The sequence below is a fragment of the Chelon labrosus genome (genome assembly GCF_963514085.1).
Source record: "Chelon labrosus genome assembly, chromosome: 16".
Classification (NCBI taxonomy): domain Eukaryota; kingdom Metazoa; phylum Chordata; class Actinopteri; order Mugiliformes; family Mugilidae; genus Chelon; species Chelon labrosus.
Window position 1 is genome coordinate 19,472,863 of NC_140349.1, and position 12,382 is coordinate 19,485,244.

A 12,382-nucleotide genomic window follows, 5' to 3' on the forward strand; every position below is an offset into this window, starting at 1 on the left:
CCTCATTCAAAAGGCCAAAGACATCAGTGAAATGTGGCTCCACATTTAGTAAAAGAAACCGTCCAGGTATGGCTCCTAAAAAGCTGCTCGCTCCAGAAGGTGTTGGTAAACCAGCACAGGCAAATCATGTCCTCTCAGGCAGCAACTCCAATCTTATCAAGCAAGCACGCAACATTTCAGTCGTGGGCAGGACAGTGGGCCTAGCTCCTCGTGTGGTTCCACAGCTCAGGAAGAAGATGTGTATCCCCACCTCGTCTCGCCCCAAACTTCCCTCTTTGTACAAAGCAGCAAACACACAGGAGGCGAAAAATACCAAGAAACTCTGCATCCTTTCAGCCATCAAGCCATCTAATGTTGAGAAAGAGAAGGCCACTTTTTTTAAGTCTGACTTCAACTACAATCCACAGTTTGAGTACAGCAACCCGGTTTCTCCTCCAGTCCTGGAACGGCACAACAATGCCTCAGATCGCTTCCTGACACAGGTAAGGCTCTTTTTCTACCAAGGATGTCAGGCAATAGCGATACCAAACACACAAAATAATCCTGGTCATCTGTCAAATAACCTATATAGTGTCAACAGCAATAAGAAAGATGCTCAAAATATAAGGTTTTGGATAAATCATACTTGGTGTCTTGGGTTGGATTCGTTTAGACTCAAATCGGACATTAACACCAGGGACATGTGACTTCACTTGGGTAACTTCAAATTGTTAATTCCAATATTTTACGATATAAAGATATAGTCATTACTAGCAAAAAAAAAAAGACATTAAAACAAACTCTTTTAATTGCTTTATAATTTAGCCTGCCTCTCAGTGCTGTAGTGTTTCTGTCTTTAGATGTTATCAACTATTATCAAACCCCAAACTTAGTCACGTTAACGCCTAATTATTTTCCGAGAATCACTACGTATTTCTGTATGTCTTATTTCTAATTATTTGAAAGAAATATGTACACATTATGTAAAGCATTTCTTCTCTCTGTACTACATCTATTCATTTCAATAATTACTCTCATTTAAAATGAAAATGCTTACACAATTAGAAGTTTAGGACTTGGTTATGACTTGGAACTTACTTGTGACATTCAAAACAATGATTTTTGCTAGTAACTAGCTAATAACAAAATGCAAGGTTACCGGGCAGCACAGTGGCTTGGTGGTTAGCACTGATGCCTCACAGCAAGAAGGTTCTGGATTCGAATCCATGGGCCGACTGGGCCTTTCTGTGTGGAGTTTGCATGTTCTCCCTGTGTCTGCGTGGGTTCTCTCCGGGTACCTCCTCCCACTGTCTAAAGACATGCTCATTAGGTTAATTGGTGATTCGAAATTGGCCGTAGGTGTGGAGTGTGAGTGTGAATGGTTGTCTGTCTCTCTGAATGCAAGGTTACCAAAATCAAGCCAATCATAAGACGATAACAGTTTCAAAGTCTGATTAGATATTACTTTTAGACCTGTTCAGACCAAACACAAACTTGTTCCAGGTCTAAGTGTTTCTCTAAAAGTGTGACAAGCACAGTATTAAAGTAAAAATTAGGTTAGAGAAACTCAAAAACCTGAAACTTGCTTGCTTGCATGCAAGGTACAAGCAGTCGATTCTGGTCCACTAAATTCTGCCCCAGAGACAGTGACAGGTCGTTCATCACGACTACAGCAACGTCCCTAGTGCAGGTTGGTGCTGAGCTGGCTGGGTTGAGATCAGCAACCTAATACCACATGCCAGCAGTCAAGTTGGATGCTGTGATCACAAGGACTCGCTATCAAAGCAGTTTTGCAGACCAGAGCTGATAGAGCACGAGTCTATTAATATAGAGAGTGGCTGGGACTAAAGTTTCACAATATAAGAATCACTTCACTTTGTCCTGCAGGAGAGCAAGAATTAAAGTTTATGTTTTGATAAACACGGCACAAATGAATTCCGTGAAGTGTGCATTACTGGAAAGGAGGAAAACAACCTGTGGGGTTGTGTTGCAGGAAGTTTTAGTAACACGAGTACTAACATAGTAAGGAAAGAAAAAGTAAGGGAAACAGGAAATGCAGTAAGATGATCGTCAAGAGGTTACTGTGCGTGTGTGTGTGTGTGTGTGTGTGTGTGTGTGTGTGTATTCCTGGAGTCTACCCTACTTTGTACGTTTTCTTTTCTCTGGGTTCAAACCTCTTTGGACTGGCCCTTGAATCACATTTGCTACTGTCCTGCATACAAAGTAACATAGAATTCAGCACATTTTTACAGAAACTTTTTTTGAAGGTAGCTCTTTGCCTCGACTCCCGTTAAACCTGTTCATAAGCCTAAATCAGTCTGCAGTACTGCAGAAGACACACAGAATGAAAGAATCAGGTGTTGGGCACAGTTTTTAAAAAGCCCATTTAATTTTGTTTGTCACTTTTGTATTTTTCTGATGACACATGTCATCCATCCTTCAGAAATCTTAAGTTTTTAATTAATAATCTGATTGGACACACTTTGTTTGTGTTTAAATAAAACTAGTTTTGGGAATTTTTTTTAATTAAATTAGTAATTTTGGGAAGGTTGTGGAAATGGCCTGACACTAACTACCCCAGTCCAAGATAATCCTCAAGAGGAACAAAACTCAAAGTGCTGCAGTAAACAGTCTGAGGATCACCTGGACGTCGCTGCAATGTACGGTATGTCAGACTGCCTTCTCTTATTTGGTGAGCAGACAGCAGAAAACCACCCGGTGCCACTAGTTACATAATATTTCCCAAGTACTACATGTCTAAAGCAACTGTCAAAGACAGTTATTAGTCACAGGCAGCTTAACATTATGAGTTTCTTATGTCTTGCAGGCAGTACGCATCATGGAGCTTGCCCTTCAGAAGTATGGCAGCTATGAAAAATTTGAGCAGGTCACTGGGGGCAACCTCCTCTCCAAGAGTCGCATCTGGCACAACGTCAAGAAATACATGGAGAAGGAAGGCTGCATGGGGGAGGTAAGGGGACAGGTGTCTCAGGATCTGGATGGAAGGACATGTCACTTTTTATTTACACATTGTTACCGTGTTGTAGTTCTATCCATAACCACAGTAGAGCATACTACACAGTAAAATAAGTAGTACAGTGCGTTGATCTGTGCATCAGATCAGTAAACAGGAGGCCACCAAAGTGAATGTGCTCTGGGTAAAAGTAAGCCCTTGACTTTATTCACATAGGGCCGTGTTTATGTAACCAAACAAACGCATGTTACATCACCAAGTTCATAATGAGCCACTGCACACATAATACTACACATACATGCACATTGTGTATGCACTGCAATATCCTCATGGGTTGAACACACTAGACAGTGGAAAGAAAATATATAGGGTGTGACAGGACTGCATTAATGGAGAAAGTCACCCTAAAAGTAATAAAGTATCCTTGTTTTTATATTCCTATTATATGACATATAACAGTAGTGGATATTCATTTGGTAAACTGTCCTAGTGGCATATAGAGATGTTTCCAGTTTAGCTACCAAGTTAAGAAAACATACTTAAAAGGAAAACGTAAGATAAATTAAGATAATCCTTCAATTTATCCCACAGTAGGGAAAATGTGTTGCAGCTGTCATGGCACTGAGATTTAAGGTAAAAGTGGCTGGAGATACCATGACTAGCCAATCCATCCATATAGAAAGTGTTTTTGTTATTAAGTTGTTCATTATGACAAACAAGGAGTGCTCACGAAACCCCAGAAGATGATATTTTAATCTTGTTATTTTGGTCTGACAGCAGGTATACTATTCATTATTTTCTAATACAATGGTTCTCTCTGTGTCGTGTTGATAGATAGTAGTCCAGGTGACAGATGACCTCCTATCCAGAGCCTCCATGACGGTGGTGAACAGCCGACCCACACTAGCCATAAATATCTCCAGTGCCCGAGAGCACTGGCTGGAGGGCATGCTGAGGCATGAGATTGGTGGGTATAGAGGCTCTGACACGTGACTTGTTGTTATACTAGATCTTGATGTTTTGCTGTGGAACTTGAATCCAACTCACCACTGAAACTTGAATCCACCTATACAGTAAATCTAATCTTTGTCCGTGTCCACCAGGCACACATTACTTCAGAGGCATCAACAACTACCACCAGCCGTGGAACAACAGTTTGGGCCGGAAGAAACACAACCTGAAGCCTCTGAACCCCACAGAGGAGGGTCTGGCCAGCATCCACAGTGTCCTGTTCAGGAAAGACCCCACACTGTGGCGCGCTGCTCTGCTCTACTACACTGTGTATCAGGCTAGCCACATGTCCTTCTCTCAACTCTTCCACAACCTGGGACGCTTCGTCCAGGACCCCAACACCCGCTGGGACTACTGCGTGAGAGCTAAGAGAGGCCAGACTGACACAGCTCTACCAGGTCACTATCTCACTAGAAATGATTTAAAATTCAAATTAGAGTTTGCTGCTACATTCAGCCAACATTAGGCTTTATTGCACATTTAATGTCCTTGAAGGTGGACACTAACACTAGTTGTCTTAACCCACAGTGTATCAATTCATGTTATACATACAAAATAGCATTCAAAAACATAAACATGAAAGTTCCTGCTTGTCTTCATTGGTGTTGTTTTCTGACCTCACACATTGCAGGGTGCTTCAGTAAAGACCAGGTCTACCTGGATGGCATCCTGAATATTCTGAGATATAGAGACAAGATTAACTTCCCCCTGCTGATGGCTCTTGGAAAGGTAAAGTATCTTATTGTTTACCTTTGTTGTTTACCTTTGTTGTTCTGTATACATAAAACTGTACGGACATTATTCCTCCTCTGCCTAAAACATTGATCCTGTGACCTCTCTGGTTTGGTGTCCCCAAAAGTAGCATAAGTCAGAAAGTCAGACACAGACACACATAGTTAAAGGTGGTTATAGTGATTGGTGGAGGAGGGTGATATGTGTGCGATCTTGTCAATAAAAAAAGTGGAGCAAATTTTCATAGATTTCTAAAGACAAACAGATTGGGAAGCAGCATTAATGGTATTTAAAAGAACACAAGATTATGAGATTTTTTAAAAATGATATCCGAAGAGAAATTTGTCTTCCCGGCTGTGACAGTCAACGCCCCAGGGGAAGGTGAATAAATTCTTAACCTGACATCCCAGTCAGTTGTGTTCTATTTAAAAGCGACTTTTTTTGGGTCCTCCCACTGCTGTGGACAAATGGTCCTGTCATACTGTCTAGTGGTATCATGTTTGTAATGGTCTCGCCTATCTGCCTTTGCTTCTTACGACACCACTGTAACAGACCTCAGAGCAGTATCATTTGTGACATTGCGTCACATGAAATAAAAGTTAGACTGCACAGAGGATGGTTGCAGCTCAGAAACAGTGGAATGAATGGAGAGCAAGCTTATATAACCACTCTGATGAGGTAACATGCCACGTTCTTGTGCCTCTGAGGAAGTGAATGCACTGATGAGCAAACAAGGTGCTCATTCCAGCTGTAACATGATGTACGACGTTATTTTTTTTTTTCTTTTAAAAAACACCCGAATTATTGAATTAAATTGAATTGAATTAAAATCTACATATTTAAATGGTTTATTACCTAGAGTCATAATTCCATTTTCACAAGTTAAGATAAGAAAAGATAATACTTTTTTTTAATCCCACAATGGGGGAATAAAGTTCAAACTTGCATACCACTGTGAGGCAGTATTTCTAGTTTTTGCAGTTTAGCATGATGCTAAACCAGTCTCTTCTGTTTTCCTGTGGGCTCAGGTGTCATTTGAAGATGTTGACCGCCTGAAATCCACGGCTCAGATGGAGAAGGTCCGCATCCCACACTTCATGCAGGACCAGGCACGGTACTCTGAGCAGCTGACTAACATCATGGCAGTCAACCAGCTGACTGATGAGGAGCTGAAGACCATCATCTGAGCCCAGCCTGCACAGTCCTGAATAAAATCTGCCATGCCACTGCCAGTCATAACTGCATGCATCAAAACACCAACACAATCTTTGTGCAAACAAGAAGAGTTTGTGACTTGTGCAGCGTGCTGTATTGCCTGTAGTTTAGAGTTGTCTTAGAGTGATAGTCATAGTTGGAGCTGATATTCACTTTCAATTAAAAATACACTATGGCCCAGTCATTTCTCCACAGATAAAGAAGGGATCAAACAAATCAGTTCAGTGTGTCGTGTTTAGGACTGGCTGTTAGAACAATTTTTGTGCCAATACAGTACCTGGACTGCTGTATCAGTACAAAATGATACGTATGCCATACTTTTACCAAGCACTTGGTGCCAACTTTTGTTTACTTTTCTTCTGATATTCACTTTGGGTTAAGGTTTGAAACCCACTCTTCTTCTTCTGTAACTTGCATGAAACACGGGGAGTGTTCAAAGGTAGATCCACAGACCTAAACCGAACTTCAAATGCCTCTTGAGTGAGGCTGTTGTCATTCCTATAAGGTCATTTAGGATTTGGCAACAGTAAATGGGTTGTGTTGCAATACGTTTGAACAAATTTCATGCTGGCCAAACTTAATTTTTCAAAGAAGTGAAAAAACATTTGGCCACAGCTGACTGAAAATATCAGCTATGCCAGTATAATAAATGGTCTCTGATATAAAATATCCTCCAGATGCTTTTAAAATATATTAATAATTTAATTCTTGGAGAAAACCTTTGTGCTTAATGTTTTGTGGATTTATGCATGAATAACACATGGAAACATATAGATCTTATTGTAAAATTCTTTCTCTCATGCACCTATAATTTAAGTGTACTTACCTGACTTTTATATATCTGCCTCTTTAGTGAAGATAAATATATTCTTGCACTTTGATTCCTGTAGGTACCACTTAAGTTCCTTCTACTGCAGTACGCGTCTTAGACGTTAAAACAGAAAGTTGTTGCTCGAAAGAATGAAGGTAAATAATGATGATGATGCTGAATGCTGCTGCCTCTCACCATGCAGAGATGAAGCGATAGGGTACTTCATCAGCATTGTCACACAGGCCTGCTAATTAAAGCCGAGTCTGTCAGCATTGCTCTGCATTAAAGGTTAGCTGAAATGTGAATTTATTTGTAATATTGTTTATGACTTTTGGAATTGACATCTGGACATTTGGTTTGTTGTTCAATACACTGAATGAAGCCCAGAATGAAGTGGTCCTAGTGCACTGACTTGAAACCCTGTTTGACTGTTTGCACTTTCTTAACTTCTACCTTTTCAACTGCACAGATGTGAGCAGTTACTATGTTGGTATCATTTGTACAAATGGATGCATTTATGTTTTACAAAACAGACCAAATGCCTTGTGGTTTTACTGTGATACTTGGTGGTTTTTTGCGTTGTTGATACCAGGAATGACTAACACAGCGAGCCCTTTGCCTCCTCAGAGATCCCTTAAATGGTACAGTTCAATAACATGGCATTTCTATGTGACATTTTCTATTTGAATGATTTTTATGGTTATATTTATAGGTAGAATCTTCAATAAAAGTGACTCCCCTGAAAGACTATTGTGTGCTTAATATCTTCCAAACTTTTTGTCTATGTTGTTTTTTTTCTATTTCTTTCCAGTGAATTAAGTGTACCATTTGTACCATTTTCATGCATGTTTGCATTTTGAATTTAGGATATGAATGTGATTGGTCATTAAGGGTGAATTTAAAAATCATCTGACAAATGTAACTCAAAGGTTCCTCACACTGTAACACTGGAGGTCTAGGAAGTCAGGGTGACTATATATACACTATATAGTGTTTCTGGGGCTTTGGGCCAAGAATAGAAAATTACAGGTCATCCAAGGACATCACAAGTTCAACTGAATTGTTTAAAAAATATATTTATTTGCAGGGATAGATTTGTTTTTTCCTCACATGGAGCCTAACATTATTGCACAACTGAGGACACTGTTGATCTGTGCATTTGTTGCAATGAATGAGCCCTTTCACATTACACATAGTAAAACTGATTTATCATCAGTATGACAGCTAATTCCTGCAGAGCATACAGTATTGTCAGATCAGAATATCTGGAGCTCCATCCAGACATCTATGAGGAAAGGTTCCTGAGCTGAACATAGTGACCCACAATCTGACTGACCGCAGTAACCAAATCTGTCACAACACACTGTTACCTCTTAGCCCTGTTTGGAGGTGTCACTCCCCTCATTCACCAGTGTCTGGTTTCACTGGGAAACTGGAAACCAATGAGGGTCACAGAGCTGAAACTGACAGCTACAAGCAGTGGCACGCTGGACAATGAGTATCAGTCTTCACACACGTGCCCACATGCACACAAGGCTCGCTCCAACCTAACATCACAGTCATTGTCTAGTAGTATGGTGAACACAATGTCCATGAAATGAAGTGGAATTGAAACTACATTGTAGCCAGACCCTGGTGTTACTTAGGAAATGTTTTCATGAGGTGCTGAGAGGACTGGAGACTGGACTGTGAAATAACTTTCCACTTGAGGGCAGACTACCATATATTATATTATATTATATTATATTATATTATATTATATTGTTTAATTAGTCTGTTTAAGCCTTAAGCCTTAAATTGTGGAAAGTCAAAGTTAATGCTGCATTTCTGTAAAAAAATGGCGTCCAACCCAAACAAACACAGTGGTGAGAACTAACTGAGAAGAAAGATATCATTTCTGAGAAAATGTCATTAGATGTGCACTCATTTTTATTAGTCTAATCCGTGTCCATTGACTAACATGGAAGGAGCAGAGTTTGTGATGTATAGTGCAGCCAGCCACTCTGAATTTGAAGAACACTCATTTCATTCATGTTTAAGAACTCAGTGGTGCACAGCATAGGTGGACTGCCTATGGAACCCCTGTTACAAGGCAACATCTTCAAGAGCAAACGAATGTGGTGACATCATGTTGGGTGACATCAAAGACAAAAGAATGCTGTGATGTGATCATAGGCATCAAAGGCAAAATAAGAGGTTTTAAATAGACAAGATCCACATGTTAACTTCACATCTGCGGCGAACGATTGGTGAGACATAACTACCTTTGCGTGACCTCGATACAGTCTACAACAGACAGCTACAGACCTCGATACAGTCTACAACAGACCTCGATACAGTCTACAACAGACAGCTACAGACCTCGATACAGTCTACAACAGACAGCTACAGACCTCGATACAGTCTACAACAGACAGCTACAGACCTCGATACAGTCTACAACAGACCTCGATACAGTCTACAACAGACAGCTACAGACCTCGATACAGTCTACAACAGACCTCGATACAGTCTACAACAGACAGCTGCAGACTTCAAAAGTCCAGCGTACGGCTGATTCTACATTGTTCTTGTTACCCGGATCAATGGCCCAAAGAAACAGTCTAACACCCAGACAGGAGTCTGCAATGACTCCTCAGGACGATCCCCCACCGCAATTCTTTGTATTTGCTGGGGACAAAACGGAACTCGACTTGTACGTTGAGCAAATCTGCGATCTGCAACATGAGCTAAAAACATTGTGCTTGCAGAAAAATGAGCTTGTGTCTGAAAAGGACAAGCTCTACAGTGACTACAGCTCCATCAAGCGCGAGCATGACAGGCTGAAGGAACTACTGGAGAACCAGAAGAACCCCGAAGCTGATGCGCTGAAGGATGAGGCATCTTCAAAGAACAAGCTCCAGCTAGACATCAATGACCTGAAGAAGGCACTCCGCCAGAAAGACAAAACAATCCTGAAGCTCCAGAAAGAGAAGGAGAGTTTCTCTGCAAGACTCAAAAACAGACTCAAAAAACTGAAGTCGGACAGAGCAAAGACAGAGCACAATAAGAAGGCTCTGGAGCAGAAGAAGAACCAGCTGATGAAGGAAAAGACACAACTGCTTTCCACTGATAAAGAACATGAAGAGCCAGAGGAGAGGAACAAACAAATTAAGCAGCTGGAAGACAAGAACAAAGAACTGGAGGAGAAAATCAAACAGCTGGAAGAAACTAAGAAAGAAATGTCAGCAATGAGAAGAGAATGGAGGCAGAAGAACATTGACATGGGGCTAAAGATGAAAGACATGGCGAATATAAACAAATATCTGGATGAGACGAAGAAAGAAATGGTGAACAAAACTAAAGAACTGCAAGACAAGAATAAAGATGCGCAGCAAGAGAAGAAAAAGCTGGAGAATAGCCTTCAACATCTGGAGGAGTCTACCAAACAACTGGCCATAAAGAATGAAGAAATGACGGCGACAAATGAAGAGTTGGAGAAGGAGAAGAACGATCTGGAGGCCAAAAACAATCACCTGGAGCAAAATAAAGCCATGTTGGAGAGAAAAGAAGAACTGAAACAGAAGTTCAAAGACTTAAAAAGAGGAAAGGAAGAACTGAAGGAGAAAAGTAAAGAACTAGAGGAGCAGATGAGAGAAATAGAGGAGAAAAATAAAGACCTGGAGGAGCAGATGAGAGACGTAGAGGAGAAAAATAAAGAACTGGAGGAGCAGGACAGAGAAGTAGAGGAGAAAAATAAAGAACCGGAGGAGCAGGACAGAGAAATGGAAAATAAAAATAAAAATCTGCAGAAGAATAAGAACAAAATGCAGGAGATAAACAAATCACTGAAAGAGAAGAACCGTGATCTGAAACAGGAGAAAAGAGACCTGGAGGAGAAAAATGAGCATCTGAAGGAGAACATCAAAGAGTTTCAAGAGAAAAATGAAGAACTGAAGGAGAAGAATGAAGCTTTAGAAGACAAGAAAGAACTGGAGGAGAGGAGTCGAGAAACGGAGGAGGAAAATAAAGACCTGAAGCAGAGGAGTAATGAAATTCAGGAGAGCAATAAAGAACTGAATGAGACTAAGAAAGAAATAATGGAAGAATATAACGAGCTGACGGAGAAGAATGGAGAAATGGAGGAAAAACACAAAGAACTGAAGGAAAAGATCAGAGTAATGGAAGAGGAAAAGAAAGAAATGGAGAGGAGAAATGCTACTCTGGAAGAGAGGAATAAGGACCTTGAGGAAAAGAAAGAAATGGAGACGGAGAAGAAGGAAATTGACTCCACTAAGTCAAAGAAGAAGGAGAAGAAGGAGAAGAAGGAGAAGAAGAAGAAGAAGAAGGGTTTCTGGAGCTGGCTGCGCAGAAAGTTCAGCATCGTGAGAGTGGAAGAGGAGGCTAATGTTGTTTAGGGCAGACGTCAGTAGTTCTCTCTACCTCCACCCTCCTTTCACCTTCCTTCTAACCACCTTCTTTCGCCCTTCCTCCATCTTAATCATCCTCAACTCTCCATCCTCCACCCTCCGTCCATGACCCATCCACCTTGACCTTCCACCCTCCATTCCCCCCCCGCATCATTATAAACCATTAAAAACTATTAAACAATTTCAATAAACATTAAAACACAACTGCAACGCATTCTATCTGTCTTTACAATGTCTTTAATGTCTATACATATTATTGTACAATTACTCTGTTGATAACTGATGAAGATGAAGGTTATTTTAATTAATGGACAGGATTAATATTGTTTAAGAAAGGTTTTCGTTTCTATACATTCAATATGATAAATATGTTAAAACCTGTTCTACAACAGTTTGGATAAAATTCTGTTAATGAGCAGACTGATAATAATAATAATAATAATAATAATAATAATTAATCCATGATTAATAATGATCCAATATAAATAGGTGTGTCCTATTTGTCCAGTGTCGTAGTACAATTGGGCATAAGTTTGGATCAGTGGGTCACATGACATGGATGTCATTGAGAAAACTACTGAGTTTATCATGAAAAAGTAATAATAATTGTGATTTGTCCGTACAAATATTCATATACAGAGTGAATGTCTGTTCAACATTTATGTTTGATGTTTGTGAGTACATGACTAATGTCTTACTGTGTGGAGAGAGTGACTTTGAAAAGTTTGAATGTGGCGCTTTCTGCCTTGAAGGCCTCGAGTGTGAACAATGTTCTTGAGCGAGTTCACTTTTGGGGACAGCCTTAAACGATCCAGCTGGAGAAATAGTTTTTGGAAGACTTCAAAAGTGTACTTGGGCTCCCTGGGATAGGCAAGGTCCGCTGCATATGTCGTCAGAAACACAGTCTTAATTGAAGATGAACCTTTAGACAAGAAATTTAACGACCATATTAAGAAATATATAAGTTTTTGCTTTGTGGTAAAAAATAAATAAATAAATAAATAAAAAATCATAGGACACATTTTTCTCTATTTACTTATTTTGCGGTTGCCACAACAGTTGACCCATATATAAAGCTGAACGTGAGGTACAGAGTGTTGAAATTTGTTAGCTTTAATGTGGGCTTGATGCTTGATGGGCCAATTAAGAAGAAAAGAGAACTGACATACTTGAAAAGGTTACAGACAGATTTAGCCTTTATACAAGAGACACACCTAACTGCACAGAAGTACAAAATGTTGAGAAGAGAGT

At 40.1% G+C, this 12,382-nt stretch overlaps 1 protein-coding gene across 1 annotated transcript; it reads left to right on the plus strand.

Annotated features, from left to right (window-relative positions):
- Positions 1-41: 41 nt before the first annotated feature.
- On the plus strand, positions 42-7,382 carry matcap2 (microtubule associated tyrosine carboxypeptidase 2). The gene is made up of 6 exons (XM_084563932.1): positions 42-482; positions 2,807-2,950; positions 3,788-3,920; positions 4,057-4,362; positions 4,596-4,693; positions 5,725-7,382. The coding sequence occupies exons 1-6, from the start codon at positions 69-71 to the stop codon at positions 5,881-5,883; spliced, it is 1,254 nt and encodes a 417-aa protein (XP_084420058.1). The 5' UTR covers positions 42-68; the 3' UTR covers positions 5,884-7,382.
- The last annotated feature ends 5,000 nt before the right edge of the window (positions 7,383-12,382 follow it).

Excerpts from the sequence above, each read along its gene's own strand:
- matcap2 (XM_084563932.1), top strand. The coding sequence starts at position 69 with ATGGCTCCTAAAAAGCTGCTCGCTCCAGAAGGTGTTGGTAAACCAGCA. Across the intron at positions 2,951-3,787 it reads AGGAAGGCTGCATGGGGGAG|ATAGTAGTCCAGGTGACAGA; the intron begins GTAAGGGGACAG and ends TCGTGTTGATAG. Across the intron at positions 3,921-4,056 it reads CATGCTGAGGCATGAGATTG|GCACACATTACTTCAGAGGC; the intron begins GTGGGTATAGAG and ends CGTGTCCACCAG.